Below are 14,477 nucleotides of genomic sequence, written 5' to 3' on the forward strand. Positions count from 1 at the left end.
TATAGTACATACGTGTGTCTGGTGGAGGGTCTGTATATAGAATATATAGTACATACGTGTGTCTGGTGGAGGGTCTGTATATAGAATATATAGTACATACGTGTGTCTGGTGGAGGGTCTGTATATAGAATATATAGTACATATGTGTGTCTGGTGGAGGGTCTGTATATAGAATATATAGTACATACGTGTGTCTGCTGGGGGGGGGGGGGTCTGTATATAGAATATATAGTACATACGTGTGTCTGGTGGGGGGGTCTGTATATAGAATATATAGTACATACGTGTGTCTGGTGGGGGGTCTGTATATAGAATATATAGTACATACGTGTGTCTGGTGGGGGGGTCTGTATATAGAATATATAGTACATACGTGTGTCTGGTGGGGGGTCTGTATATAGAATATATAGTACATACGTGTGTCTGGTGGGGGTCTGTATATAGAATATATAGTACATACGTGTGTCTGGTGGAGGGTCTGTATATAGAATATATAGTACATACGTGTGTCTGGTGGAGGGTCTGTATATAGAATATATAGTACATACGTGTGTCTGGTGGGGGGTCTGTATATAGAATATATAGTACATACGTGTGTCTGGTGGGGGGTCTGTATATAGAATATATAGTACATACGTGTGTCTGGTGGGGGGTCTGTATAAAGAATATATAGTACATATGTGTGTCTGGTGGAGGGTCTGTATATAGAATATATAGTACATACGTGTGTCTGATGGGGGGTCTGTATATAGAATATATAGTACATACGTGTGTCTGGTGGGGGGGTCTGTATATAGAATATATAGTACATACGTGTGTCTGGTGGGGGGTCTGTATATAGAATATATAGTACATACATGTGTCTGGTGGGGGGTCTGTATATAGAATATATAGTACATACGTGTGTCTGGTGGGGGGTCTGTATATAGAATATATAATACATACGTGTGTCTGGTGGGGGGGTCTGTATATAGAATATATAGTACATACGTGTGTCTGGTGGGGGGGTCTGTATATAGAATATATAGTACATACGTGTGTCTGCTGGGGGGGGGGGGGGTCTGTATATAGAATATATGGTACATACGTGTGTCTGGTGGGGGGGTCTGTATATAGAATATATAGTACATACGTGTGTCTGGTGGGGGGGTCTGTATATAGAATATATAGTACATACGTGTGTCTGGTGGGGGGTCTGTATAAAGAATATATAGTACATACGTGTGTCTGGTGGAGGGTCTGTATATAGAATATATAGTACATACGTGTGTCTGATGGGGGGTCTGTATATAGAATATATAGTACATACGTGTGTCTGGTGGGGGGTCTGTATATAGAATATATAGTACATACGTGTGTCTGGTGGGGGGTCTGTATATAGAATATATAGTACATACGTGTGTCTGGTGGGGGGTCTGTATATAGAATATATAGTACATACGTGTGTCTGGTGGAGGGTCTGTATATAGAATATATAGTACATACGTGTGTCTGGTGGGGGGTCTGTATATAGAATATATAGTACATACGTGTGTCTGGTGGGGGGGTCTGTATATAGAATATATAGTACATACGTGTGTCTGGTGGGGGGGTCTGTATATAGAATATATAGTACATACGTGTGTCTGGTGGGGGGGTCTGTATATAGAATATATAGTACATACGTGTGTCTGGTGGGGGGGGTCTGTATATAGAATATATAGTACATACGTGTGTCTGGTGGGGGGTCTGTATATAGAATATATAGTACATACGTGTGTCTGGTGGGGGGTCTGTATATAGAATATATAGTACATACGTGTGTCTGGTGGGGGGTCTGTATATAGAATATATAGTACATACGTGTGTCTGGTGGGGGGGGTCTGTATATAGAATATATAGTACATACGTGTGTCTGGTGGGGGGTCTGTATATAGAATATATAGTACATACGTGTGTCTGGTGGGGGGTCTGTATATAGAATATATAGTACATACGTGTGTCTGGTGGGGGGTCTGTATATAGACTATATAGTACATACGTGTGTCTGGTGGGGGGTCTGTATATAGAATATATAGTACATACGTGTGTCTGGTGGGGGGTCTGTATATAGAATATATAGTACATACGTGTGTCTGGTGGGGGGTCTGTATATAGAATATATAGTACATACGTGTGTCTGGTGGAGTACATACGTGTGTCTGGTGGGGGGGGTCTGTATATAGAATATATAGTACATACGTGTGTCTGGTGGGGGGTCTGTATTCTCCGGTTGGGTTGCAGGGGGTCCGTCGGATCTCTGAAGTTTTCTTGGAATGACAGCGGAGGGGAAAAACAGAGAAGAGGAGGAGAGGCAGAGGAAGTGTGGGGGGCCGGCCCAGAGAGGGAAGGGGGGCCAGTTAACCCCCCAGAACCATCTCAGCTTTTGGCATCCAGCAGAGGAATGGGGGCATCTGAGGGGTTGGGGGGGAGGTGTCTGAGGGGGGGGGGGGTGTCAGAAGATTTGAACTCTGAAAACATTTATAGAAATTGATAAAAATTTCCAGAATGATACAATTTCACAACTACAAACCACAGCAAGCAAAGCTGCATCCTGTCCTTCTGCTGGACCCAAACCCCTCCACTCCTCACCCCTTCACTCCACCCCTCGCCCCCCCCCCCCCCCCACTCCACCCCTCCCCTCACTCCCCCTCCACCCCCTCACCCTCCACTCCAACCCTCACCCCCCCACTCCACCTCTCACCCCTTCACTTAACCCTCACCCTCCACTCCACCCCTCACCCACCACTCCACCATTCCACCCCTTCACTTCATCCCTCCACTTCGCCCCTTACCCCCCCCCCACTCCACTCCACTCCTCACTTCCCACTCCACCCCTCACCCCCCACTCCACCCCTCACCCCTTCACTTTACCACTTCATTCCACCCCTCCCACTCCACCCCTCACCCCTTCACTTTACCACTTCACTCCACCCCCCCCACTCCACCCCTCACCCTTTCACTCCACCCCTCGACTCCCCAATCCACTCCTCACCCCAACTCCACCCTTCACCCCCCCACTCCACCCCTCACCCTTTCACTCCACTCCTCGACTCCCCAATCCACTCCTCACCCTAACTCCACCCTTCACCCCCCCACTCCACTCCTCACCCCACCACTTCACCCCTCAACTCCACCCCTCACCCTTTCACTCCACCCCTCGACTCCCCAATCCACTCCTCACCCTAACTCCACCCTTCACCCCCCCACTCCACTCCTCACCCCCCCCACTCCACTCCTCACCCCCCCCCACACCACTCCACCACTCACCCCTTCACTTCACCCCTCCACTCCTCCCCTCACCCTGCAACTTTCCCTCCAATAGATTGGAGGAGGGACACACTGTTATATTTTTGTAATCATTTTACTTTATAGATTACTAGACATTAAACCCGTTAAATTAACGGGCGCTAGAACATATGTGGTCAAACATTTGTAAAAACAGACTTGTTTGCGCATAGCGTCCCTGTTGCCCTAGCAACATTGGGGACACGCACAGAGCTGACCGAGCGGCTCTTGCGTGCGAGCGCGCACTTGCTGGCGCACGCTCGCCGCTTCAACATTTTCGCCCGGCCGCCCGAAGTCTCTGCGCTCCAAGTCCCAACGGCTGTCCGTGGGGCACATGCGCAGTAGCGCAATCCCACGGACACAGGGACTGGACGCAGAGACACTTGGACTTTATATAGTAAGATATGTATAAACGGAGGGTATATGTAATGCATACTGCTTATCAGAGTAAAGGGTCACCATATGGAAAAATCACATGTTTAGGTACACTCACATCTGGGACAATGATTAAGTGGGTCCAACCATTTATGCATAAAAATGTGCCGATGATGTTCAAATTGGCTTTCGGTCAAAAATTTACAAATTATGTCCAAGCAGAGAAAGGCTAAAGCAGAGAATAAGGTAAATCAAAACATACCAAAGTGTAGCTAAATAGGCATATCATCAAGTTATAATGATCATCAGTTGGATGCAGCTCCCATAAATAGTAAAACAACCTACCAGGATTACAGCCATATATACATGTGCAGCAAGTGCAGTCTAGGTAACACTGAAGCCAAGCAAGGCTTCAGCAGTTATATGGACCACCAAGGATCGAGAAGGAGCCAATCAGTGTTCAAAAGGGAACATCTTATAGTAGCAGCCAATGGCGATGAGGCTGGGAGAAGGGCTGAGAGACACCCCCCTGGGCCGAGGGAAGGAGTGATGTTGTGTCACGTCGTCCATCCACTGGCACATGACATTACTGTGGGTGGTATTGAAGGGGGCGGATACCTGAGGCGACTGCATTTTCGCCCGGCCGCCCGAAGTCTCTGCGCTCCAAGTCCCAACGGCTGTCCGTGGGGCACATGCGCAGTAGCGCAATCCCACGGACACAGGGACTGGACGCAGAGACACTTGTACTTTATTATAGAAGATGTCTATGCATCAACCCCTGAACTCTCGAAATGCGTCGGGTCACCACAGATGCCATGACACATTTACTTTGTACTATTTGATTACTGTATGTACCAATGTAATGGATTTGTAGACTTCGGCCAACTGTTTGGCGTTATGACAGCTTTTCCCAGTTTTATTGCTGTCATATACTCAATAAACTTCTACTATGTTTTTATTACTGGTTGTGTGACGCTTCATCTAAAGTCCCAATGGGCAAAAATCTGCAATTGTCAAGAGTGGAGGAGGAGGGGCACACTGTACAGGGACAATAGTATTCCCATAGATTGGAGGAGGGGCGCACTGTACAGGGACAATGGTATTCCCATAGATTGGAGGAGGGGCACACTGTACAGGGACAATGGTATTCCCATAGATTGGAGGAGGAGCGCACTGTACAGGGACAATGGTATTCCCATAGATTGGAGGAGGGGCACACTGTACAGGGACAATGGTATTCCCATAGATTGGAGGAGGAGCGCACTGTACAGGGACAATGGTATTCCCATAGATTGGAGGAGGAGCGCACTGTACAGGGACAATGGTACTTCCATAGATTGGAGGAGGAGCACACTGTACAGGGACAATGGTATTCCCATAGATTGGAGGAGGGGCACACTGTACAGGGACAATGGTATTCCCATAGATTGGAGGAGGAGCGCACTGTACAGGGACAATGGTACTCCCATAGATTGGAGGAGGGGCGCACTGTACAGGGACAATGGTATTCCCATAGATTGGAGGAGGAGCGCACTGTACAGGGACAATGGTATTCCCATAGATTGGAGGAGGGGCACACTGTACAGGGACAATGGTATTCCCATAGATTGGAGGAGGAGCGCACTGTACAGGGACAATGGTACTCCCATAGATTGGAGGAGGGGTGCACTGTACAAGGACAATGGTACTCCCATAGATTGGAGGAGGAGCGCACTGCACAGGGACAATGGTACTCCCATAGATTGGAGGAGGAGCGCACTGTACAGGGACAATGGTACTCCAATAGATTGGAGGAGGAGCGCACTGTACAGGACAATGGTACTCCAATAGATTGGAGGAGGGGCGCACTGTACAGGGACAATGGTACTCCCATAGATTGGAGGAGGGGCGCACTGTACAGGGACAATGGTACTCCCATAGATTGGAGGAGGGGCGCACTGCACAGGGACAATGGTACTTCCATAGATTGGAGGAGGAGCACACTGTACAGGGACAATGGTACTCCCATAGATTGGAGGAGTGGCACACTGTACAGGGACAATGGTATTCCCATAGATTGGAGGAGGGGCACACTGTACAGGGACAATGGTACTCCCATAGATTGGAGGAGGGGCACACTGTACAGGGACAATGGTATTCCCATAGATTGGAGGAGGGGCACACTGTACAGGGACAATGGTACTCCCATAGATTGGAGGAGGGGTGCACTGTACAGGGACAATGGTACTTCCATAGATTGGAGGAGGGGTGCACTGTACAGGGACAATGGTACTCCCATAGATTGGAGGAGGGGCGCACTGTACAGGGACAATGGTACTCCCATAGATTGGAGGAGGAACATTTTGTACAGGAGAACTGGAGAAGGCTTTGTTCTGATTGGTTTTTACAGACTACACAGACAATTTCTTTTTAGGCTTTGATACATTTATAGAACATTTTTTATAGAATATATAATAAGTTACAGATAATAAAGTGTATATAATATCTCACTGTATATTGATACCAAAGACTTCCCTGAATAATATTTAGAATGATATATATGACTTCTATTATATATACAGGCATAAAGGAGCTCTCCCCTCTACACATTCCACTCTCTATTCTCTAATGGCGGGGCATTAATAAATGGGAGGTGTGCTTGTGTTTGTGCTCCGCCTCCTTAGGCGAGAACTCATTTACACGAGCAGAGTCAGCAGGGTGATGTCATGGTCTCAGGGTGATGTCATGGTCTCAGGGTGATGTCATGGTCTCAGGGTGATGTCATGGTCTCAGGGTGATGTCATGGTCTCAGGGTGATGTCATGTTCTTAGGGTGATGTCATGGTCTCAGGGTGATGTCATGTTCTCAGGGTGATGTCATGTTCTCAGGGTGATGTCATGGTCTCAGGGTGATGTCATGGTCTCAGGGTGATGTCATGGTCTCAGGGTGATGTCATGTTCTTAGGGTGATGTCATGGTCTCAGGGTGATGTCATGTTCTCAGGGTGATGTCATGTTCTCAGGGTGATGTCATGGTCTCAGGGTGATGTCATGGTCTCAGGGTGATGTCATGGTCTCAGGGTGAGGTAATGTTCCTGGGTCTTGTCACATTCTCAGGCTGATGTCATGATTTCAGAGGAAAGTATAGTTCTCAAGGTGATATCATGATCTCAGGGTGAGATCGTGTCCTATTGGAACGTCATGATCTCAGAGTGATGTCACAAACTTAAAGTGATATAACGTTTTAGGTGAAAGGCCACAATCTCATGGTGATGTCATGTTCTCAGGGTGGTGTCATGTTCTCAGGGTGATGTCACGTCTCAGAGGAAATCCATGATCTTATGGTGTTGTGATGTTCTCAGGGAGATCACTCAACTCATGACTTATCAGGATCGAAATATGGGAGCTGCTGTTGCCTACTTTTATTTTTCAGGTCCAAACATGGGTTGTCATTCTCATCCTTGTTCACTACTTGGGGGGAAGGGGGTACTGCGGGGGATCAAGAGAATCTTCTGGAAGTCCAGTCCCGTGTTCTTAGTGGAAATTGTCCTACTGGAAGCCATATGGACCAACCATAAATTGCCACCTTTTATAGCGACAATGACATCCTGAGGGTGAAGAATGACTGAGCACAGCTCCTGTTTATATTACATCCTCACATGTGCCTGACTGTTATATCCATAGAGACTTATCATAGAGGAGTCATGTAGAAGTCTTCTTCTCTTTTTTGATTGGCTCTGGGGTTTTGTGATGTTTTGTGATGTTGGTCTGTCTTTATAAAATAGTTCATAGCGGAGTTCCTTTTTAAGGGCCCTCATATAAAACACATGATGTCTTCTATCCCATAGCAACTTCATAGACAGTGGCCACTTCTCTGGTCATTTACAATGGGGGTCCGTTTGTATGAAATAGTCCTTTATTCATATTCTCTCATAATCCAATCATGGCTCCTCATTTTCAGGAGGGGACCTGGAAATTGTATGGGGTTGAAGGGGCAGGGAGAGGGAGGGAGGGAGGGAGGAAGGAATGAATTAGAGGCATAGAGAGGTGGGGTATAGCATGGGTTGGGAGGAGAGGAGGAATTGGTAGAGAAGGGTGAGAAGTAGGTGGGTGGAGTAGGGATTAGAAAGGGAGCAGGAGGTAGAGAAGATGGAGAGGGAGGGAAAGGCAGAGGGAGAGTGGGAAGAGGACAGGTGGGGGGGGGGGGGATTGGACAAGGTAGAGAGGGGGTAGAGGTGGAGAGAGAAGGGGGAGGGAGAAGAGGAGAGGGAGGGAAAAGGATAGAGAGCAGAGTATAGTGAGAGGGAGAAGTGGTAGAGTGGGAGGAAGAAGGGGGTAGAGTGGGGGGGGGTAAAGTGGGGGAAGGAGTGGAGTGGGGGAGAAGGCGGTAAAGTGGGGGGGGGATTGGAGTGGAGTGGAGGGAGAAGGAGGTGGTACAGTGGGAGGGAGATGGGGTAGAGTGGGAGGGCGAAGGGGGTAGAGTGGGACGGAAAAAAGGAAAAGGGGGTAAAGGGAAAATAGTGGAAAGGAAAAGGAGGCAGAGTGGAAGGGAGAAGGTGGTAGAGTGGGAGTAAAAACAAGGAAGATTGTGGGGGGGGGGTGTTAGAGTAGGGGGGAGTAGGGTGATGGGGAAGGGTAGATTGGGGGGTAGAGTGGGAAGGAAAAGGGAGTTAAGTGGGAGGGAGAAGGGGGTACAGTGGGAGGGAAAAGGGGGTAGAGTGGAAGGGAAAATGGAGAAGAGTGGAAGGGAGAAGAGGGTAGAGTGAGTAGGGAGGGGGTAGAGTGGGAGGAAAGAAGGGGTAGAGTGGGAGGGAAAAGAAGGGAGCAGAGTGGGGGGGAAGGGGGTGGGGGAGGAGAGGGAGTGGAAGGGGCAGAGCGGGGGGGGGGGAGAGAAAGAGAGAGCTGTTATCTCTGCAGAAACATGGGTGTACAAAACAAAATTGTCAAACACTTTCCACCTCAACCTCATCTGCTCTGTTCCAATGACAACTTCCTATCTTCAATATAGAATATAATATAGTCTTTACATAGTTTGTGAGGTTGAAACAAGACATCAGTCCATCCAGTTCAATCTATGATGTGTGTGTGTATTTGCTGTTAACCGTACATTGTATACCCCTGTATGTTGTACATTGTATACCCCTGTATGTTGTACATTGTATACCCCCTGTATGTTGTACATTGTATACCCCTGTATGTTGTACATTGTATACTCCTGTATGTTGTACATTGTATACCCCTGTATGTTGTACATTGTATACCCCTGTATGTTGTACATTGTATACCCCTATATGTTGTACATTATATATCCCTGTATGTTGTACATTGTATACCCCTGTATGTTGTGGTCTTTAAGGTCTCCATCTAATAGTTTTATGAAACTATCGATGCTCCCTGCTGATACGACTGCTTGTGGAAGAGAATTCCACATCCTTACCGCTCTGACAGTGAAGAACCCCTTACGCATTTTAAGGTTAAACCGTTTTCCCTCTAGTTTTAGTGAGTGGCCACGTGTAGGGTTGAGCAAACACGGACTGTATTATTCGTGTTCGTACCGAATAATTGGATTTTTGTTACCCGAAAACTTTACTGTATATTCGGGTAAAAATCCGTGTTCGGTAATTTTATTTCTGGGTTTTGTATGTAATGCCGCGCTTTTCATAGCGGGCTTTCAACAGCCAATCAACAAGCGTTTAACTGGTGTGCCTTAAGCCATCCCAGCCATGCCTACAAATGTATTAGTAGCTGTGATTGGCCATCTGAAACATGTGACCAAGTCTTTATAAGTTTGAGCCAGCGACGCTGCGTCATTATGCTGTAGTTCAGGGACAGAGCACACATCATACGTGCTGGCTGCTGATTAGGGACAGACAGGCAAAAATCATTTGTGTCCGGATAGAATTGAGGGACAGGTCGGAGTGTGTTAGGCAGGGCGAGTTGTAGGGCATTTTAGGGCGAGGCTGCTGATTTTTAGGGTCAATGTTCTACAATCGATTTTGCTGTGTGGGGGGGGTTTGCAGTGACCGATCTTATCAATCCTTTTAGGGAGAGGCTGGAGATAGGCAGGTGTCAGTGGTCCACATCGATTTTGCTGTGTGTGGGGTGCAGTGAAAACAATCTTTTTTGCCCACTGAGGAGGAGGGAGAAAAGTCTTTTTCTATCAGTCACTGTGTGCAGCGTTTTTCCTTCAGTGCTGCTGTGCTGACTGATCATACACTGCTGTGTTCACATGTGCTATTATTGAGTGATTTCAAAAATTATACACTTTTTTATATTCCACTATTCAATATACACCCTTGGGTTAAAAAAATTAAATTGTGGCATAGTCTGTACTAATCTAGTTAAAAATTACAAACTTAAAAGGGGAATTTTTTTTTCACATGTGCTATTGAAAAATCACCAATTTTATATCATATTTTCTATTCCGCTATTCAATAAAAACCTTTGGGTATAAACAATTAAATTGCGGGATAGTCTGTGTCGGTACGTGTGAGATACACCTTTCCAATTTTTGGGGTGCATCTCATACTTCTGAAGATTTGAGGGTGCTGCCTGTTCCGAACTCCTCCTACTCCTCATCCTGCCTTTGGGGGTACAAAAAATAGTTATTGGGGCCTAGTCTGGTTCTGTACGTGTGAGAAACATACACCTTTTTTTTTGATAATATTTTCTATTCCGCTATTTAATCTACACCTTTGGGTAAAAACAATTAAATTGCGGGATAGTCTGTGTCGGTACGTGTGGGATACACCTTTCCAATTTTTGGGGCACATCTCATACTGCCGAGGATTTGAGGGTGCTTAAGTCTGCCTCCTGCCTGTTCCGAACTCCTCCTACTCCTCATCCTGCCTTTAGGGTACAAAAAATTGTAATCGGGGCCTAGTTTGTGTTTGTACGTGTGAGATACAACGTTTTGTAAAATTTGTCCTATTCCGCTATTCAATATACACCCTGTTTGAGTGTAAAAAATTAAATTGCGGGATAGTCTGTATCGGTACATGTGAGATACACCTTTTTAAATTTGTTTGGCGCATCTCCTTCTACCGCCGAGGATTGCAGGGCGCTTCAGTTTGCCTCCTGTTCCCAACTCCTCCTACTCCTCTTCCTCATCCTGCCTTTAGGGTACAAAAAATTGTAATCGGGGCCTAGTTTGTGTTTGTACGTGTGAGATACACCGTTTTGTAAAATTTGTCCTATTCCGCTATTCAATATACACCCTGTTTGAGTGTAAAAAATTAAATTGCGGGATAGTCTGTATCGGTACATGTGAGATACACCTTTTTAAATTTGTTTGGCGCATCTCCTTCTACCGCCGAGGATTGCAGGGCGCTTCAGTTTGCCTCCTGTTCCCAACTCCTCCTACTCCTCTTCCTCATCCTGCCTTTAGGGTACAAAAAATTGTAATCGGGGCCTAGTCTGTGTTTGTACGTGTGAGATACACCGTATTATAAAATTTTTCCTATTCCGCTATTCAATATACACCCTTTTGGAGTGTAAAAAATTAAATTGCGGGATAGTCTGTGTCGGTACGTGGGAGATACACCTTTTAAATTTGTTTGGCGCATCTCCTTCCACCGCCAAGGATTGCAGGGCGCTTCAGTTTGCCTCCTGTTCCCAACTCCTTCTACTCCTCTTCCTCATCCTCCCTTTAGGGTACAAAAGATTTTAATCGGGGCCTAGTCTGTGTTTGTACGTGTGAGATACTCCGTTTTTTATCCTTTTTCCTATTCCGCTATTCAATATACACCCTTTTGGGGTCAGAGATGTATAGTAACTAAGTAGAACTACTTCACTACTGTACTTAAGTACCGAAAGGCGGTATCTGTACTTTCCTAGAGTAGAATTTTTTTCTCCTACTTCCACTTTTACTTCACTACATTTTTTCGATGATTTCAATACTTCTACTCCGATATTTTTTTTTTGTGCTGCATAGTTACTCGTTACTATTATAAAAATTACCACTGCCAGAACAGTAGATGGCAGGTTTCATGAAGCTCAAAACATGTTCTAACGAGCAGGGCCCTCTAGTTCCTCCTGTTTTGAACTGTATTGTAACTGTATTGTCTTCCTTCACATTGTAAAGCGCTGCGCAAACTGTTGGCGCTATATAAATCCTGTATAATAATAATAATAATAATGTTTATTATCAGCACATACGAAAATAAATGCTACTGTATGTATAAATAAAAGCTGCATTTGAAATAATAAAAAACAATTTGATGTTCAAACTTTTGACTTCTTTCTTTAATAACTACGTAACACAGTACTTGTACTTTTACTTTCAGTACTTGAGTAGCAAAATTTTTAAAAAAACTTCTTGCAATACTTAAGTACAAAAAATGTTGAATACTTTAGTACTTCTACTCAAGTCACTTTTTGATTGAGCACTTCCACTCCTACTCAAGTCACTTTTTGATCGAGCACTTGTACTTTTACTCAAGTATGGGTTTCGAGTACTTTATACAACTCTGTTTGGGGTAAAAAACATGAAATTGCGGCATAGTTTGCATATTTGACTGTGAGATACACCCGTGCGATACTGTTGTTGTTTTGTTCTGCTATTCAATAAACACCTTTCTAGGGCAAGATCATAAATTACAGAAATATGAGGAGACCGTCAAATAGGGGCCGTGGCCTGGGTCGTGGTGCTGCTGGTAGAGCTCCTGTTGCAAGGAGAGGACGTGGTCGATCTGTGCCAGCTACACGCACAAGTGAAACACCTTCCTCAAGTGTTAGTAGGCGACAGAACCTGCATCAGTATTTGGTAGGGCATCATGCGCCTCTAGAAGTGATGATGCCAGAACACGTAGAGGCGATAGTAGATTGGTTTGTTGCTGACAGTGCCTCCAGTTCCTTCACATTGTCTCCCACCCAGTCTACTGCAGAAAGATCAGAGTTGGCACCTGCAGCCGATGTCCAACCGTCTTTCACCTCACCCCCTTGCAAATCAGGCAAGCAGTCTGAGCCCCAAGCCATACAGCAGTCTCTTCTTCTTTTTGATGACTCTGTCAGCAGGGTTTCCCAGGGCCATCCACCTAGCCCTGCCCCAGAAGTGGAAGAGATTGAGTGCAGCGATGCCCAACCACTTATTTCTCAAGATGAGTACATGCAAGGACCATCGCAGCACGTCTCCGATGATGACGAAACGCAGGTGCCAACTGCTGCGGCGTTCAGAATTGTGGAGACCGACAAGGAGGGCAGGGGTGAAGACTGGGTGGAAGATGATGTGGAGGACGATGAGGTCCTCGACCCCACATGGAATGAAGGTCATGCAGGTGACCTGAGTAGTTTGGAGGAAGAGGCGGTGGTCGCACAGAGCCACCAGCACAGCAGAAGAGGGAGCAGGGTGCAGAAGCGGAGCGGCCGTGCCCAAGACACTACGCCTGCTACTGCCCAACGCAGCAAGGGAACGAGCGCAGCAAAGCCAGCTCAAAGGAGTTCTCTAGCGTGGAAGTTCTTTAGAAAATGTGCTGATGACAGGACATGAGTGGTTTGCACCCTGTGCAATCAGAGCCTGAAGCGGGGCATAAACCTTCTCAACCTGAGCACAACCTGCATGATCAGGCATCTAAGTGCAAAGCACGAGCTGCAGTGGAGTAGACACCTTCAAAACCAAGAAACGTCTCTGGCTCATCCTGCTTCCTCTTCTGCTGCAGTCTCGGCCGCTCCATCCACATCTGTAGTGATACCGGCACCTGCCACCCCGCAAACAGACGATCTGTCAGCAACACCACCACCTGGGTCACCAACCATCTCCATAATGTCCCGTGGAAGCGTTCAGCTTTCCATCTCCCAAACACTTGAGAGGAAGAGGAAGTACCCCCCTACCCACCCGCGATCCCTGGCCCTGAATGCCAGCATTTCAAAATTCTTGGCCTTTGAAATGCTGTTTTTCCGTCTGGTGGAGATGCACAGTTTTAAAAACCTTATGTCGGTGGCTGTCCCACAGTACGTCGTGCCCAGCCGCCACTACTTTTCCAGGCAAGCCATCCCTTCCCTGCACAACCAAGTGGGGGAAAAAATCAGGTGTGCACTGCGCAACGCCATCTGTGCCAAGGTCCACCTAACTACCGATACGTGGACCAGTAAGCACGGTCAGGGGCGTTATATCTCCCTAATGGCACACCGGGTAAATGCAGTGGCGGATGGGCCTGAGGCGGATAGCAATTTGGCGCATGTCCTTCCACCACCGAGGATTGCAGGGCGCTTCAGTTTGCCTCCTGTTCCTAACTCCTCCTACTCCGCTTCCTCATCCTCTACCGCCTCCTCATCCGGACAGCGTAACACCTTCACCACCAACTTCAGCACGGCCAGGGGTAAACGACAGCAGGCAGTTTTAAAACTTGCCTGTTTGGGGGAAAAACCACACACCGCGCAGGAGTTGTGGAGGAGCATGGAACAGCAGACAAATGAGTGGTTGCTGCCAGCGAGCCTCAAGCCCGGCCTGGTGGTGTGCGATAACGGGCGAAATCTCATAGCAGCTCTGGGCCTAGCCGGTTTGACGCACATCCCTTGCCTGGCGTATGTGCTGAATTTGGTGGTGCAGAGGTTCCTTAAAAACTACCCCGATATGTCAGAGCTGCTGCAGAAAGTGTGGGCCATCTGTGCACACTTTCGGCGTTCTCACCCTGCTGCTGCTCGCCTGTCAGCGCTGCAGTGTAACTTCGGCCTTCCCGCTCACTGCCTCATATGTGACGTGCCCACAAGGTGGAACTCCACCTTGCACATGCTGGAAAGACTGTGCGAGCAGCAGCAGGCCATAGTGGAGTTTCAGCTGCAGCAGGCACGCGTGAGTCGCTCTGCGGAACAGCACCACTTC

The 14,477-nt window shown here is 47.1% G+C and overlaps 2 protein-coding genes across 4 annotated transcripts in view; both read right to left on the bottom strand.

Moving 5' to 3' along the window:
• Positions 1-2,344, bottom strand: part of LOC309556397 (retinoic acid receptor responder protein 2-like) — a 43,908-nt gene extending 41,564 nt beyond the window's left edge. The window contains exon 1 of the mRNA XM_082258861.1: positions 2,221-2,344. The gene's annotated coding sequence lies outside the window, so the exon portion shown is untranslated. The remainder of the gene's footprint in view (positions 1-2,220) is intronic.
• Positions 2,345-6,910: 4,566 nt separating this feature from the next.
• The window catches only part of LOC309557074 (retinoic acid receptor responder protein 2-like), a 46,018-nt gene continuing 38,451 nt past the window's right edge, over positions 6,911-14,477 (bottom strand). For 2 of the 3 annotated variants that reach the window (XM_082259678.1, XM_082259680.1), the window contains exon 5: positions 7,401-7,627. In XM_082259678.1, coding sequence (XP_082115804.1) covers positions 7,600-7,627 — 28 coding nt within the window. In that variant the 3' untranslated portion in view covers positions 7,401-7,599. Of the gene's footprint in view, positions 6,960-7,400; positions 7,628-14,477 lie in introns of those variants that run through there. The other variant, XM_082259679.1, reaches the window with a different exon arrangement.

The sequence above is a fragment of the Pelophylax lessonae genome (genome assembly GCF_965119305.1).
Source record: "Pelophylax lessonae genome assembly, chromosome: 5".
Lineage (NCBI taxonomy): Eukaryota > Metazoa > Chordata > Amphibia > Anura > Ranidae > Pelophylax > Pelophylax lessonae.